Source organism: Juglans regia, chromosome 4 (assembly GCF_001411555.2).
Source record: "Juglans regia cultivar Chandler chromosome 4, Walnut 2.0, whole genome shotgun sequence".
Classification (NCBI taxonomy): Eukaryota; Viridiplantae; Streptophyta; class Magnoliopsida; order Fagales; family Juglandaceae; genus Juglans; species Juglans regia.
In genome coordinates, this window is record NC_049904.1 from 12,534,344 (window position 1) to 12,552,265 (window position 17,922).

Sequence of the window (17,922 nt, forward strand, 5' to 3'; positions counted from 1 at the left end):
ATAATTATAATTAATTTGTTTTTAATTTATTAATTACATAATCCACATCAAATAGTTCATTTAATTTTAATTTAACTAATTTTTTGTATTAATTTTTCTATAAAAAAGAAAAAAAAAATATTCATAAATCAAATCGGATCGACTGGATTGATAGTAACGATCCAATCCAATATATAGGAATAACTGGCACAATCCAATCCAACAAAAATGATCGATTGAATTTTTTGATCCGTAATCTCCTTAAATCGGACCAGACTGATTACATTCCTGGTCTGATCCAAACAAACTTGGCCAAAGCCGCCAAACATCCCTAATTTTAAAAGAGTCCAAAACTCAACAATTGAACAGTAACACGCTTTCCGTCGCGTGCGTGTGGTCGTGTTAGACTCGCGTACGTAGGCGAGTCCCGGATCCAAAAGGAATCAAAGGATACCACGACATGCAAAGTCACTTCCCTCTTCCCCTTCCTCCTCCTCAAAACGCGACGTCTCTCTCAATCTCTTTCGTCTATCGACTCACTCTGTCTCTGTTGGTGATTCTAGCTCATGATTCTCGGGGCTTCAAGCTTCAAGGTTTGTGATGACTTATCTTCTTTGTCATAGTCATTTCCAACGCGCGTCTTTTGTGTTTTTGGAGCGGAATGAGAATCAGAGCAGGGTTCGGTGTTTGAAGCTCTGAACATGCGGACTAATAATTTTATTTTTTGATAAAAAACAAAGGGTGTGTTAAGGGACTATCAATTCAAGGGTGGCTTTGTTCTCTCTCATGTATATATAAATTATTTATGAGCTTGGTTTTGCAGTATCATATATCAGGATCATTGACAGTGTCAGTTATTTCTTATTAGATCTAATGGAAATGGTCAGAAAATATTTTTTTCTCTCTCTCCTGTATTTTGGAAGAACCTCATTTTCCGGGGAGATCAAGGATTGGCTTTTTTGGATCATGCTTGTATTATTGAGAAAGTTTTGGAGTAGATTTTTTGTTCTTGCCTTCTTTGGTGGTTTGTATGGATGGGTAATCAATGCAATGTGAAGCTTTGGTTTTTGGGTTACGGGCTTTGTAGTTGATATCTGAATGGTACCTCTGTTACCCTTTAGAGGGTTCTGGTATGTTTCGATTTTTTCAGTCGTCAAATTTACGGAGGAGCCCTCTTCTAGATTCATGCATGCGCGTGCGCACACATACAAACTCATTTCACACTAGTAGATCTAAGACGTTAGCGTATAAAGAAGATTTCGTAAGTGCTTGATTTCATGTTATGTTAGAGTTTGCTGGAGCACGTGTGGCTTCTGATCAAACTTTGTTTTTGGCTAAGTAGTGGCTTCTGATAAAACTTGAGCTAGAGTTCAAGGAAATAATATTTTGAACTTCAACCTATCAAAAATACATATTGATACAAACGCGTGAATCGTGATTGTGATTAGTTCTGATAGTAGTCTCTTCTGTATATGCTTGGACTGCAGTTTGTTATGAGAACTAAATAGATGCCTTGGTTGGCTATGAAGCCATTACAATCATGGAGGTGGCTATTGAGAAAACAGAATGCCTTCTTTGATGGGCTAGGTCTTTTTATTCAATTCTTATAGTTATAATTGATAATGTTTGGGAGAAAGACATTAATACTATACTGTACCTGTACCATATACTATAACGATATTTTTAGAGCTTCTAATTGTATGATACTGGTGTAGGGAAAATGTGGATTCAAGATGAGACAGATGGTGTTTATGGGACTTGTGTGTGCAATTACACTGTTAGTTGTGTACAGAATCACAAATTATCAGTATCAGCAGACAGAGGTACAACAACCCTATCAATTCTTCAGATATTGTTTGTCATCTTTGACGAGGACCAACCTGGTAGACACAATATCTTGTTGGTGGCTTTCTCCTGGTCAAATTCACCTTGTTTGATGCCATTCTACCCTAAGAATTCCCAAAATTTGCATTCCGGCAATTGATTGGTTAATTAAAAGAATATTATTTATTTGGGTTCAGAATTTGCCCAGAATATCCAATTTACATTCCATGATTGTGTCTAGATATCTTCGGTTGCTAGTTTTGCCATACATAACATCTTTTGGTCAGTAGGTTACCATAACGCGTTACGCAGCTGCATACTTGTATTTGATTTTTGTCCAATTCTTTTTACTTAAAGATATTTCTTGAGCTAACCTTTTATTATTGCTGTGGTAATTTGTCTTGTATCAGATGGACAAGGAATTGCATCGTTTTGACACTATAAAGGTAATTACTGTAGTGTTATCATGTATCTTCTCATGGTTAGTTCTTCATTTCATTGCTTTGTAGATCTTGGTAGATCTTGTTGATTACATTTAATCCTTGATTTAGAAATTATTGAAATTTCCAAGCTGAATTAGTACTTGCTGGGTTGGATGATCATGAGGAATATGTGTGTATGTTCTATATTTTCGTTATCATTCTAAGGTGCTTCTGATGTTCTCTTATAGGAATCTCATTTGGGATCCAGAAATTTGTTGGATGGTTTGCCTAGTGGTATAATGCAAGCTAGGTCGGATTTGGAGCTAAGGCCGCTGTGGTCAAGTAGTAGTTCACGGTCAAATGTTAGAGATTCTGATCCTAAAGTAATTGGTTTCTGGTCTCTAAAGTCTTTAGAATATGGCACTTACTTTTCTGGCTGTAGAAAAACTCTTAGATGATTTTTAATATACTGATTCACTTGGTCTTCTAAAACTTTCTGTTGTGGGAGTTTTGTTATTGATGCAGACAAATCAATTAATTATTCTTATGACATGTGAGTATTGAATTCCAGGTCAATGGTTTTAGCAATCATAACTTGCTCGCAATTCCAGTTGGTATCAAGCAAAAGCAGAACGTGGATGCTATTGTTCAAAAGGTAACCCAATTATATTCTTTTTAATAATTAAAATGCTATCAAGTTAAATCTTTACCTAATTTCGTTTAATTCAGTTTCTTCTAGAGAATTTTTCGATTATTCTATTCCATTATGATGGCAATATGGATGGGTGGGGGGATCTTGACTGGAGTAACAAGGCCATACACATAGTTGCTCAGAACCAAACAAAGTGGTAAGATTTGACCATCAGTGATTGGAAGTTTATCATATACTTTAGATTAGTTATTATTTGAGATCGCTATCTTCTTGTGGAAGAGTGCCTCTTAATATATATTTTTTAGCAAGTGCATTGTGATTCATGATTTTCTTGTATCTTATTAGGTGTTCCTCTTGTATGACCTTGTACGTCTTGTATTGAAATTGAGTGCCCTATTGTTTGATCTACTTCCCCTATTTTTATGAGTAAGGTAAACTTTATCAGTGATGAGAATGCACTACCCGAGTTTACAGGGCGTATAGATAAAAAATGCCAGTGAGAAAATGAGAAAAAGTAATGAAATCCTGGAGTTGAAAAAGAAAAACCAAGATGAGCACACATCCAATGATAAAAGCGTTTTAGAAATGCAATCCTTAAGGTCCACCCCAATATTTGAGAAAAAACAATGTCTCATTTCGATGGTGCTAATTTCTTGTTAACGGTGGTCGACTTCAGTGGTGTTTAGCATAGTTTCTTCATTGCTTTATGAATAGTTGCGTCGTGATGGGGTCGAGTAGGAATGTTATCATTGATCAAAAGTGTTTTGAGTTTAAGAAGGTTAATGAAAGGTGGTAGAGAATCACGGAGAGCAGTTGTTGCGTTGTGAAACACATCTCCATTGACCAAGAATCTTTGGGGTGGTTGGCTGCCATGGTGAAGCAAGGTGTAGCCTATGGGGGTTCTTCTGATTTCCTGAGATTGCGAAGAAGTGGGTCTCAGGTCTTGGTGGTGTAGAGGCAGCGTAACTCCTATGGGAGATTCTTCTCCTTATTGGAGTTAAGCCAAGTGAAGCAGTGTGGTTTGATAGTGATACCGGAAGGGAGGAAGGGGGTAGGTTGGAGGAACTTTGGAGATATACTGAAAGAACTCTTTTGCAACCTCCTCTGTTTGGGGAGCAGAGGTAGTCACCCATGGTTGCCTTCTCCTCTGTCGCAGGGGCACCAATGTTTCTCTTAGTACAGAGAGGTTTTGTCTCAAGCTCCAAAACACGAAGAGAGGGCACGTGATTCTTCTTTTTTGGTGAAGGCATAGTACTGCGAAGGGGATGGCAGGAGTGTGTCGGGGATGAATATGGCAACCTTGTTGCACGCCTTGGCTGAAATGGAGAAGCAGGTTGGTACTTTGCAGACTAATATGGTGATATTGAAATGATGCATTGAGGAGGGGATGAAGAAGGATTTGGGTTTGGGCCAGGAAGAAGGCCCTTGCAATGGGCTGGGTCAAAAAGTTGGGTTACAGGTGCCTGAGGCTGGGTTAAGAGCCGATGGGTTTCATGTGTCTAAGGGTAAGGGCTTAGCTTTAGTTAGGCCTCAAGTGCCTAAGGCCTATCCTCAAGTGGCCCAGCAGCCTATCACGCAGGCCCAACCGCATTTATGTGTGGAGCAACAGGCCCAGCTTGTCCCTGAGGCCCAGCCTACGAAGAAGAAAGCTTGGAGACGTAGGCCTTCGAGCGCCGATATCCCATCGTTGTCGAGTGGGCCTAAAACCCCCACCGCCGCTGATGGGTCAGGGGTAGACGTCGATGGTGGTGGGTTCGCCGACAAGGTCTGGGGTGTCGGAATATGAACCGGCAGAGTCCAGTGAAACCGATCTGAGCCTGCGTAGTGTCGAGAGCTTCATTTTTTTGCTAGAGTTTGCACAGAAATAGTCATGCGAGGTGGTTGGAGGCTCCGCTGTCTCTTTTGTGCTGTCAGAAATGCCGGAGCATGGTCTTTCGATCTTGGGGTCTCCGATTTGCACTCCACCCCTGGAGATGGGTGGTTTTGATGGGAACAAGTTGGGGGATTGCAACACTCTCGAAAATGTGAGGCTCTCTAAAACTTTTGTGGCACCCAGAGGTGAATCTGAATTAGCTTGTGGCTCAGATCCAGTTTCGGATTTGCAATTGGCTCTGTTTGATAATGATTGTGCTGGTGGGGAGGGGGCTGTTCTAAACCCTCTGTGTACACTCCCTCCCAATCCCAGTCCCAATCCTAAATATGGGAGTTGTTCCTCAACTTGGGTTTTCAAGAAGGTGGAGGAGATACAAGCTGTTATTGAGGTCTCTTGTGGAGGCTACGAAGAACAATTTAAGGCCCTTCTCGTGGCAATTGAAGATAGCCGTTCGAAGTCAGCCACAAAGCGGGATAGGAAACTTAAAAGGCTAACTTGTTCCATCAATTATGATGTGAAGGAAGGGAGTGGCAGAAGGGACAGATCGAAAGGGAGGGGCAATCTATGTTTACATAAAGCCTAAGATTACATCTTGGAATGTGCAGGGGCTTAATGATCGCAATAAACACCTTCGTATCAAATCATTATTGCGGATGTGGAAAGGGTGATGTGGTGTGTTTTCAAGAAATAAAGCTGCGATTCATTGATAGAAGAATTGTGCGGAGCTTATGGGGGTGCTCATATGTGGGTTGGTCTTACTTGGCCTCTTTGGGAGCCTCATGCGGAGTGTTACTAATGTGGGATAAAAGAGTGGTTGAGGAGTGTATTGGAGATTTCTTGCTAGCAACTCTATTCAAAAACGTTGTTGACGGATGGGAATGGGCATTTGTAGGCACCTATGGTCCTAATGTGGATAGGGATAGGAGAAGGTTGTGAGAGGAGTTGGCGGGTCTATACTCCTTATGGGATGTGCCGTGGTGCATGGGGGGTGATTTTAACATTACCCGCTTTCCTAGTGAGCGATCAGGGCATTATTGGAATTCTATGGCCATGGAGGAGTTCTTCGAGTTCATTTTTTATCTGGACCTCATGGATCTCCTCCTGGTAGGGGGTGAGTACATTTGGTAAAACGGTCGGATTTGGTCGAAATTGGATAGATTCCTTGTCTCTCTTTCGTGGGAAGCCCACTATCCGAAGGTATATCAGAAACGGCTCGCTCAAGTCAACTCAGATCATTATCCTATTCTACTAGATTGTGGGGGCATTCACAGGGGTCGTCGGTACTTCAAGTTTGAAAACATGTGGCTAACAGCGGATGGGTTTGTAGAGATAGTGCGTGCTTGGCGGTCATCGTATCAAGACTCTGAATCAAGACTTATTCTTGCTGGTAAGCTGAAGGCTCTGAATCAAGACTTGAAGAAGTGGAACTTGGAAGTTTTTTGCCACATTGACAATCAGAAGTCTACCATTTTGGAGGAATTGAAGGAGTTAGAGGGAAGAGAATTATTGGGAGATACCTAAGAGGAGGTGCTATTTAGGAAGGGCACGGTTATGGAAAATTTGGAGAGGGTTTTGTTGTCAGAAGAGACTTTATGGCGTCAAAAATCTAGGGCCCTTTGGTTGAAAGAAGGTGATAAGTGTACGAAGTACTTTCACAAAGTGGCTAATTCACATCTGCACAATAACGCTATTGAGTCGCTACATTCAGGTACTCAACTGCTATCTTCTCCTCCCAAACTAGAAAACTATATTGTGCATTATTATGAGACCCTTCTCACAGAATCGGCTTGTTAGAAGCCGAAGCTTGATGCCTTGTCCTTTGAGGCAATTGACTCTCAGAGTGTGAGTGTTTTGGAAAGACCTTTTGATGAAGATGAGATCTACAAGGTCATCTTTGATATGGCTAAGGATAAAGCGCCGGGCCTGGATGGTTTTTCAATAGGTTTCTTTCAAACTTGTTGGGACATCATGAAATGTGATGTTATGTAGGTCTTTAGTGAATTTCACTATTTTCAAAAGTTTGAAAAATCCCTTAATGCGACGTTCGTTGCTCTCATTCCCAAGAAACACGGGGCTTCGATTATTGAGGATTTTGGCCTTATAAGAATGGTTAGTGGCGTATACAAGATTATTTCGAAGGTTCTTGCCAACCGGTTAAGCTCTGTGTTGGAACATATTATTTCCAAGCCTCAAAACACATTTATTCGTGGGAGACAAATTCTTGACTCGGTGCTCATTGCAAATGAGTGTTTGGACCATAGATTGCGGGAGGGAGGTTCAGGTATTCTTTGTAAGCTTGACATGGAGAAGGCCTATGATCACGTGAACTGGGAATTCCTTTTATACTTGCTTGGGAGGTGTGGCTTTGGTGATAAGTGGATTTCATGGATGCGTGATTGTATTTCTACCGCCCAGTTCTCAGTTCTAGTTAATGGTACACCTGCTGGTTTTTTTTATAGTTCCCGGGATTTGCGGCAAGGAGATCCTCTATCTCCTCTTTTGTTTGTTATAGTTATGGAGGCTCTTAGTCGGATGGTGCAGACTGCTGTTGGTGGAGATTTCTTATCTGGTTTCCAGGTGAGCAATGGCACTGGTGGTTCTATTATCATCTCACACCTTTTATTTGTAGATGATACTTTACTCTTTTGTGAAGCGGATAATAGCCAGATCCAAACTCTACGAGTACTGTTACTTTGCTTTGAAGCAGTGTCGGGGCTCAAGGTGAATCTTGGTAAAGTCCGAGATGGTTCCGGTGGGTGCAGTCTCAAATATCCTCAGTTTAGTAAGCCTTTTGGATTTTAAGGTATCCTCTTTGCCAATGAAATATCTAGGCCTTCCGTTGGGAGCAACTTTTAAGGCTAGAGCTATATGAGATCGGGTGGTGGAGAAGATAGAGAAAATGTTGGCAAACTTGGAAACGGGTGTATTTATCGAAAGGGGGTTGTCTCACCCTTATTAAGAGCATCCTTACTAACCTCCTACATATTTTTTATCTATGTTTCCTATGCCTGCAGGGGTGGTAAACAGGATTGAGAAACTCTTTAGGGCGTTCTTATGGGGGGCATGGGGGAGGAGAAGAAATTCCATCTGATTAGATGGAAGACAATATGTGCTCTAGTTGTGTATGAGGGGTTGGGAGTGTAACTTGAGAACTTTTAATAAAGCTTTATTGAGGAAATGGCTATGGAGATATCACTCGGAGGGGGGATCATTGTGGAAGGAAATTATCGATGCTAGATATGGAGCTGCTTGGGGTGGTTGGTGCTCCAACGAAGTGAGAGGGGTATGGTGTGGGTTTATGTAAGTTTATAAGGAGGGGGTGACCATGCTTTGAAAAACAGATTCACTTTGTAGCCAGAGAGGGCAATCGAATTAGTTTTTTGCGGGACGTGTGGTGTGGAGATCATGCATTGGAAAGGGCTTTTCCGGCTCTCTATTGTATTGCAGCTAATAGGGAGGCTTTAGTGGCAGATATGCAGCTCATGGTTCTCACATCAGTGGAATATTCTTTTTAATAGGAATTTTCACAATTGGGAATTATCTATTGTATCAGATTTTTTCAGCCTACCATACTCCATGGGGATTCCTATGGCACAACATGATAGATTGAAGTGGAGGTCTAATAATCACAAGAAATGTACAGTTAAGGCGTACTATAAAATTTTGTCAACACAAAATCATACTCGTTCCCTTGGAAGAATATTTGGAGGTCCTGTGTGCCTTCTAAAGTAGCCTTTTTTGTATGGAATGCCGCTTTTGGGAAGATCTTGACCACGGACAATTTGAGGAAGAGGGGATGTGTAATGATGGATTGATGTTATATGTGTAAAAAGAATGGAGAATCTGTGGATCACCTGTTACTGCATTGTGAGGTAACAAGGGTGTTGTGGGATGAGATCTTTCAAAGGGTTGATGTTGCTTGGGTTATTCCTTTGAGGGTGGTGGATTTGTTGGGTTGTTGGAGGAAGATGCAAGGTTGTCATCAAGCGGCAGCAGTGTGGAAGATGATCCCGTTGTGTATCATGTGGTGTATTTGGTCGGAAAGGAACGCATGTGGAATGCACAATGGCGGAGATGAAGAATTTTTTTCTCCACACTTTACTGCTTTGGTTTTCTACTATTGTACTAAATGGGGACAATGTTCATGATTTCTTGTCTTTAATTTATCGCTCTTATAATGAATTTAGGTGTTCTTCTGTATACTTCTTGTATATACAAGCTATGCCTATTTCATTCATATCAATAATATTTATCTCTTAATTATTAAAAAAAAAAAAGGTCCACCCCAATGATAAAAGCTTTTAATTTTAGATGTTTCGACGAGCCAAATATTATTGAAATCATAGTATCTGTGGGACTTGAAACAATGAATGTCTTAGGTTATGATAGCAATGCAGGACTTCGGAAAAGGTTTTGTATGGTTGGCTGCAACCCTCAGTCTATACATCTGGGACCAGCTTTGGAAGAGAAAAGGCATTTAAGAAGTTAAAGAAACCAAGTTTTGATTTCTTTTTTTGTTATTTGTAATTTTTTAATCATAGTCTCTATTCCATGACTTCAATAGTTAAAGAATATCTGAGTTCTGGATATCGAACTGACTTAGATTTTCTTTTGGATATGAATATGACATTGGTTCCTGGGAGTAGTCAAATCGCAAATTCTACTATTGCCGTTATTCAATTCCGTGTTAACCTTATTTGTTGTATGTATTGGCTTTCCTTATTTCTCCCCCTCTTCTCAGGTGGTTTGCAAAGCGCTTTCTACATCCTGATGTGGTTTCTATTTATGATTATATATTTCTTTGGGATGAAGATTTGGGGGTCAAGCATTTTAACCCTGGAAGGTACACTTAACAGGCTTGTGAGACATCTTTTGCTGTCGACTGTAAAGATGATCATCTTGGTAGTTGTGGACTTGAATATAAATGCTTAAAGTTAAAAGTAAAGATCTTGGTGGTGTAGAACTTTCTATTTCTTTTAAAAAAATTAGAATAGTTAACGCCATGTGGATCATATTATCACAGTATCTCAGCATTTTTGAACAGTAGTCTATTGGATGATGTATAGTTAAAGCTATTGCTGGGGATTGTCTAGACTTTCCTCTGATCTTTTTACTTCCAGTTCCTGTCTTATACTATTGTCAACTATGATAGATATCTTCTACATTCTCCTATTAAGAAAAGATATATTCTACATCCTGTTTCAATTAAAAATTTTAGTATCTATTTATATTAACAAAAAAATTAGTATCTGATTACGTTAGGACACTGTCTGATTATTGTTTCATTGCAGTTTCTCTTACTAAAGCAATTCAACGTTGGACAATGTCTCTTACTAAAGCAATTCAACGTTGGACAACGTTTTGGTGAGTATTTTGTCTAAAATGTTGCTTAGTCTTTGAATAGTGGAAGGGGTTTATTTGTGCAATCATGGTTTCTAGTTGTGATCTATGAGGTTTTGTCGATTACTTATTGGGAGGCTCATATACTCTCCACAGAGAACATGTTAATTTTGGATTTTGTTTTCCAGGTACCTGGATATTGCGAAAAGAGAAGGACTCAAGATATCTCAGCCAGCTTTGGACCCAAATTCAACAGATATACATCATAGAATTACTGTTCGTGCCAGGAAAAAGAAGTTTCATAGGTAAATGAGGTGATATTATGAGAACTGTCCATTGGAAACATTTCATTCTGATCCTTCAAAGCTTATATTAAATTATTTACATCATACAGGAGAGTCTATGACCGTAGAGGTAGCGTGAAGTGTTCTGATTCCAGTGAGGGGCCACCATGCACTGGGTAAGGTATCATACTGGTGTACTTGGTATTGAATACTATATTTTCTATTGTTACTTATTTGGGAACTTGTAAGTTCTCTTTCAATTCTCTTTTCCATAACTGAAGAAGTAAGAATGAAGGGTGATATCAAGAATAGTTTGTTTGATAAGTTAACATTTATTAATGACAAAAAAAGGTGTTTGTTACCTGAGGTTCTATACTGAGAAACACTTACTAAGAAAACTTAATAGGGTAATAAAATCCTGAAAATCAGAAATAGAATAACCAAAATGGGTAACTATCCAGTGATGAAGTGTTTGAAGAAAACAGTTATTGAGATCCACCATAGTCTTTTAATTGTCCTCAAAACTATGATTGTTTCTCTCTCGCCAGATGAACTGCAACAAACAACTTGGGATCATCTTTCACAACCCTTCACTTTGAAGACAACTAAGCCTCCATTTCCAACAAGCCAACAAATCCACCGGCAAGGCATGACCCAATCTAAGCCAAACACACTGAAAGATGCATTTCAAGGAGTAGTGGCCACCTCAAAATGCCAAAATAGATGTTCACTTGTTTCTCCACTTCTCCTACATGGCTACATATACAACACCAATCCATCACATTACTACTTTTCTTCTTTGGTTTATCCAAAGTAAAGGAACCCATCTATCCTATAAATATATCAAGATAAATAATACCGACTCGGTCCTTAAATCTATTTATGCCCTAAGGGAGCCGTATGAGGTGAAAATCTCATGTACAGTTCTGTAATAGTGATGGTAACAGTGATTTTATCACCGACTATGATTATCTAACAGTTTAAGTACAGTTGATATAGTTGAGGCTCAATCAAAATATGGTTTTTGGGGGTGGAATTTGTGGCGTCAACATATAGGGTTTATCGTTTTTCTGATTTCTTCCCTAGCAGAATGTGAGAGATTACCTTTTGATTTACCAGAAGCAGAAGAAGAATTAGTAGCAGGTTATCAAACCGAATATTCAGTTTAACGGGCCTTCCTTTTATCAGTTGTCCAAACAAACAGAGAAAACTCTTGTAGGTGCCTTGTTTTGCCACATTTTCTTCCTAGGAAATGGAATGGTACCACATTGAGATAATATATTATCAAATGATTTTACTACAAACACCTGAGACTGGAGGGAGCCCCACATAAGCTTGTCCTTAGAACCCCTTCTCAACTGAACATAATACAACAAATTAAAAAACAAGGTAAGGATCTCCACCTCCCTATTGTATTCCGCTTTGATGAACTCCACATCCCACTGGGGAGCATTGCTAGAAAACTGTAAATGGTCTGGCTACTGAGGTATCTTTTAGTTGAGCAATGCTGAACAAAGCCAGGAAAGTTGCCTTGAGAGACTGATCCCCACATCACATATCATGGAAGAGTCTTACTTTCAAACCATTTCCCACTGCAAATCTAGGAAAACCAGCAAATTCCCGTCAGCCTCTCCTTATTTATTCCCAAGATCAACATATGGCCCATCAACCTCATTACACCCCACGAACTCCCATATTTTATATCCACCATTGTTCTCCAAAAATTCTCCATCTAATATGCATAGTGCCATAACCATTTCCCCAAGAGAGCTTGATTGAGCTGCATCAAATTACAAACCTCCAAACCTCCCATAGAGACTGGAGATCACGCTTTAGACCATTTGATCAAATGGAATCTGAATTCCTCCCCTACAGCCACTACTGAAAGTCCCTTTGTAGTTTTTCCAAACGATTTGCTATACCTGCCAGAAGAGGGAATAGCGACAAAAAAAGATTTTGCAAACTTGACAGTGTGGTCTTAATCAAAGTTGTCTTACCACTCTTCAGTAGATACATTCACTTCCATATGGTCAAACACCGTTCCATCTTCTCAAGGATCCCATCAAATAAACTTTGTCAAATTTTCCTCCTCACATAGTTGATTGATTTGACTCAGAACTTGATAGACAAACCAGATTGCCAGCAGTAAGAATCAAGAGAAAAGAACTAATCTCACCATGGTTGGGGAAAGAGAGAAGATAGATCACATTTGGTGACATCGGTAATATCTTTCTTCCTTAGCATAAACTTCTGTAAAATTGAGCTGAGAATAAACGGAATAGTTGATTGATTTGACTAGTCTTGGTTAAGTGAATAGATCTTCAGATCTGCCGTGAAACCTAATCTATGGTTACTCTATTGCATGAAAAATTAGAGGTGATGAAGGCAGTATCAAGGCTTGTGCTCACTGGCAGTTCCTACACATAACGTTCTCAATGTTTGACAAACATGCCAAAATTTGCATGATGACTAAGAGTAGTGTTGTTGTCAATCTACTGACCTCAATCTACTTACTAAGTTTATGACTCTTTTAAGAATATTGAACCAACTGCTGGATATCTTCTGTTCAGTTTAACGAGGGAGAAGAACTATTATGCTTGTCTATATTTACATGTAGATTTGTTGAAGGCATGGCTCCAGTGTTTTCAAGATCTGCTTGGCATTGCACATGGCATCTGATACAGGTAGGCATATAATGTGTTCTAAGCAGAAATACTATTACTTAACATCTTTGAAAAATTAGTCAGCATATACGGGCTCATGTTTCGGCATTTTTGTAGCGTACTAACAATGACACCTTTCACTTTACGTTTAAACTAAAATCTTAGTCCAGACAGTTAAATCCACCATCCTTGATCTAGGCAAGATCTGATCTCAGTTCTTTCGCACAAACCAAGAGGCTTTTCCAACTAAACCAGCTATCATCTTCAGCATGTATAAACAGTTTAATCCAATAACTAGATTTGGTTTAGAAGTATCCCGTGTTTTAGTATTTTTTATCATTATTAATTTGAATTCTTGTAATACCATGAATTGTATATAGGAAGAAGGCGATGAATGGGATCCCACATTGCTTGGGAGGGAGAAGTTTAGCATAATTTCAAGGAGCTCCAATTGTAACATTGACTAATCATTTTGGAGATCATCTATGTTAATTGGCAGTGTTGGTTGAAACTCAATTGTCTTACATTTCGTTTTGTTGTGGTGGTTGTTTTTTTCATTTTTTGCTTTAGGTTTTTATCTGCTGTTGTATTTTATTTCAATTAATCTTCTTCATTTTGTTTTTGCTTTTTGGAGTACTTATCTTTATATAGTATTTCAGTCGCACTATTAGAGCAAGTACTGGTTTGTTTACCATACTTCTAATAACTTTGTCACACGGTTGTTTTCCTTTTTGTCCAGAATGATCTTGTCCATGGATGGGGAATGGATATGAAACTTGGCTATTGTGCACAGGTGAGATTAACTTGCATATTTTCTGGGCAAAGTTTAAGACCTCCAATGTTGAGAAATTTCTCAACTAATTTTTTTCATCTCTAATTATGAACCAACTACCTGTCTCATGCAAGCTAATACTAAAGCTTGACAAGTCAGCAGACCATATTTGGCGTCTTAATCTGTGTTTCATTGCTAATAATTTCTATTTTTCAGATTACCTGCTTAATATTTAATTCGAGGTGATAAACTTAGAGAGCTTTGAGCAAAAGTATGTTTTCTCTCGTTGGAGAATTCCCATTATATGAAGAATACAAGCTGATCTTCAGCCCTTAAAAACAGCTAAACTACCATATACAGATCTGTCTAAAGATGCCTACAGCTAGTATATCCTAATTAAGGAAAGAATAAAAGATTTACAAACATAGAAGATAGCTGTCAAAGCTGTACAAGGCATAGAATCCACTGACTTTAAATGGCCAGCTAATTCCTTTGACACGAGGAACAAATATCCCTTTTCTTCTATTTATCTAAATCTCCATCTTTCCTATATTTCTTGTATTTACCTGCTATAAAGCCTGATAATGATAACTATATAGTAAAAGTTGAAATCAGATTTTTAGAACCCTCCAACCTCCCACACACACAAAAAAAAAAAAAAAAAAATACTGAGATTGCTCAGTAATGAGCTTGGTGTAAGCAACAGCATACTTATGCGTGCTATCCTTTTAGTCTTCTTAACTACTAGTTTTGCTCAGTAGTGAGCTTGCTTCTTCACTACTAGTTGGCTTGAACAATAAAAGTGTGCATATAGTTACATTCTTGCTTTATGAAAGCACCAGAGTCACCCCTTCCCTTTCTATTGTTTTTCTAATATCATCCAAATGATTAATGCATAGAGATTTACTTATATCCCACATTAGATCAAGGTAGAACTGGAAGTTGGATGTAAAAGAGCTGTCAACTTCTAAGTCTTCCTTTTGGACATGTGGTTGCTTGAAATTATTTTACCTATAACAAGATTATTTAAATTTATGAATATATATTATCTCACTAGCTATTTAATTAGAAGTGACAAACAATTGGTGTCAGTCTATTTTACATATGTGCTTTAGGACCTGATTTATCTTCTTTCTCCTTCACCCTCTCTTGTACATTAAAATGTCACTGCTCAACATGTAGCATTAGAAGTTTTTGATCTATAATATGGTGATTTACAGGGGGACCGCAGTTGGAATGTGGGAGTCATTGATAGTGAATACATTGTTCATAAAGGCATACAAACATTGGGTGGAAGTCGACTGCCTACAAAAAAGGTTATTTGCTTTGTCCTTTTCTCATCGTTTAAACTGATATTGGATTTAATGCTTTACTTTTTTAGTTTGCAATCTCTGAAAAGACATAATTGTGTGGATCTTAGTCATTAGTGTTTATGTAGCCTTACTGTGTTTTATGAAGGTGTTGTAAACATTTAGGAAATGTAATTAATCATTATGATGCCTCTACCTTTTTATGTGTTCCACGTATGCTCTCTTCAACACGGTACTTTTCACCTACCTGTGGTGGGAGATTTGAATACGGATATTGGAGCCTGTGTACAAATTTACACGGTGGTGGCGATACAGTCTTTGGGCCACTCTTTCCTCCCTCTCTTCCCCTGAGAAAATTTAAATTCTTTTTACTTCTACATAATAATTTGTCATCCATTTAGTTTCTCACCAGGGTCTGCAATATATTACTTGTCTACTTGTGACCTCCACAAACTTGTTCTCACTCCACCTTTCCATCTAGTTAGTCTCATATTCATGTACTGTGTTAGTCCAAAATATTAAATAAATACAAGTTATTTGGTGGATGATACTATTGACACTCCACTTTTTGCTTCTCTAAATCCGCATTTTAAGTGTGATATTTAAATACAAAGTCGAGTGCCAATGGGGCACTCCTGAACCATGATTCCTTTTATTATCTCCACGATACATTATTATTTTCCTAATATCTGGTGAAGAATTATTTATGAGCAACCAAATTAAGTTTGTCTTTAAGAGGAGTAACAGTAGTTAAGAAATGGCCCCATTGTCACTCCACTTTGTATTTATGATATATTATGTGTAAAATGTGAAGTGTTAGAAGTTAAAAGTGAAGCGACAATAGCACAAATCTAATTAAGGTTGGCTCTAAGAGGAGTAACAGTTGAGGAATAGCAGGTCACTCCACTTTGAATTAATGAAATATCAGATTCAAAATCTGGAGTGTAAAAGGCTAAAAGTGGAGCGTCAATAGCACCACCCACCTAATAGCTTGTCACCAGACATTACAAGGATAACAATGCATTCACAGAGATACCAAAAGTTGGAACGAGAATACCTGGGAGTTAACCTCATTTCTCATTATGATGTTATTAATGAGACAGCATGTATGTCGAGTCAGATCACTTGGATAGGCTCTGTCACTTATTTTCCTGGTATATAGAAGTAGCATTGTTTTTCTGTAAATTCTAGTAGTTTTGGCGATCACGTAAGTTTGCTTGTCTTGAAACTATGGTGATGCGATCCTTCAAAGTCTGTCTTGTACAAGTGGCATTTTTATGATGTCACTTGTACAAGTGGATGTTAAGACTAATTCTGCTTAATGGTTTTAAACAATAAATGAAAGTATAACGATGGCATGATTTTCAAATGAACTTGTTAATTTGTACATATCAATTTGTTTAGAATAATCGAATAGGTTTGATGGTAAAAAGGATGTCATATTTGTCACTGCAACTGTTGTGCTCATCAAATTGTTGTTGCTGGCCTTGAACCCTAAAGAGTTGACTGAGATAAGCTTAATTTCCTAAAATTTTCCCTTCGTGCTTAGATTTAGACATTTAGGGGCCTGCCGACCATATATTTAGACTAAAATTTCACCATTTTGTGCTAATCTTCCTTCTTGATTTTCAGAGATATGGTGCTTCTGCTTTTGATGTGCGAACCGAGGTGAGAGTGCAAAACTCTTATCTACTTTTATCTCCAGTCTGAGAATTCATTTGTTTCATCCATTTTATTGACCACAAATTGCCAACTTGCATCTCAGATGATGTATCTGGGTTTGCAGGCAGGATAATAGAAATAATTCACTTCATAGATATCCAAGGCATAGGCTGGACTACTAGGATTCCATTTGCATAAAATAATGTGATTAGATCAGTTGTTAGATCTTCTTTATTTGTGTTTTTATTACTATTATCATAAGACAATTTCGTCGATTGCCAGTCATGAATGAGGAGAGTGATAAGACATAAGGTTTCGACTTAACACATTCGAACCATGATGATTTAGCAGGTATTGCAACTGTGTGATATTTGCTCTTGACATCACTTGGACTATCGAAACATTGTTTTGAACTGAAACATCAATTTTATTTTAGTAGGCTGCTTGCTCTTTTAGAGAGAGAGAGAGATCTCCTGTTCAAACTTGAAGCCCAAAAAGTATTTAATGTTCATATTTTTTTGGCAATATATGGCATTAGGCAGAGTTTCTTTTTATGCAACAATTTGATGAACTTGTTGATTTTTGCATTCATGATGGATTAAGCAGATTAGGAGGCAATCAACGTGGGAACTTAAAGTATTTAAAGAGCGTTGGAATCAAGCCGTTGAGGAAGACAAGAACTGGGTTGATCCACTTGAGAGATATAAAATACCAAGAAAAAGAAAATGGAGACACTCTCGTCTAAATTCTTCATAATTTAGTTGGTGTAGCGGTTACTGAATTCTCATATTTATTCATTATTTGAACAACCACAGTCTTTGTTCTTAGAATCCAGCCGTGTCTTTTATATCTTTTTTTTTTTTGAAACAAAGAAACTCGTATATTTCATTACTCACAAGTGAAACTAGTACAATTTGACTCCTTTAAAACTTGTAAAAGAATACAATCTGGACAATCATCCATCCATATCTGTTCTTGAACTATATCTAAAGTATTTTTTGCTAATAAATGAGCTACCCCATTGCCTTCTCTTCTTATAAACTTCACCTTCCAAGCACTTCTTCCTTTAAACACTTTTTATATCCTCAATGATGTGGCCTCTAGCAGACAGATCCTCATCTTCACTATTAACAGCTTCCAC

General features: G+C 38.2%; 1 protein-coding gene across 4 annotated transcripts; it reads left to right on the forward strand.

Annotated features, from left to right (window-relative positions):
- Positions 1-386: 386 nt before the first annotated feature.
- LOC108992602 lies at positions 387-17,694 on the forward strand. Of its 4 annotated transcripts, XR_004801339.1 has the most exons (16): positions 387-572; positions 1,695-1,802; positions 2,214-2,249; positions 2,474-2,608; positions 2,797-2,880; positions 2,955-3,073; positions 9,492-9,593; positions 10,279-10,395; positions 10,485-10,550; positions 12,992-13,058; positions 13,777-13,830; positions 15,030-15,125; positions 16,752-16,787; positions 17,064-17,132; positions 17,221-17,278; positions 17,388-17,460. XR_004801339.1 is itself a non-coding variant. In XM_018967199.2 (14 exons), exons 1-14 carry the CDS (start codon positions 546-548, stop codon positions 17,535-17,537), a joined length of 1,197 nt encoding a protein of 398 aa, XP_018822744.2. In that variant the 5' UTR covers positions 387-545; the 3' UTR covers positions 17,538-17,693. The 4 variants fall into 4 exon arrangements, 2 of the variants coding, with proteins under 2 accessions (XP_018822744.2, XP_018822746.2); XR_001996361.2 differs by lacking the exon at positions 17,221-17,278 and having other exon boundaries at positions 17,388-17,427; XM_018967199.2 differs by lacking the exons at positions 17,064-17,132; positions 17,221-17,278 and having other exon boundaries at positions 17,388-17,693.
- Positions 17,695-17,922: the final 228 nt, after the last annotated feature.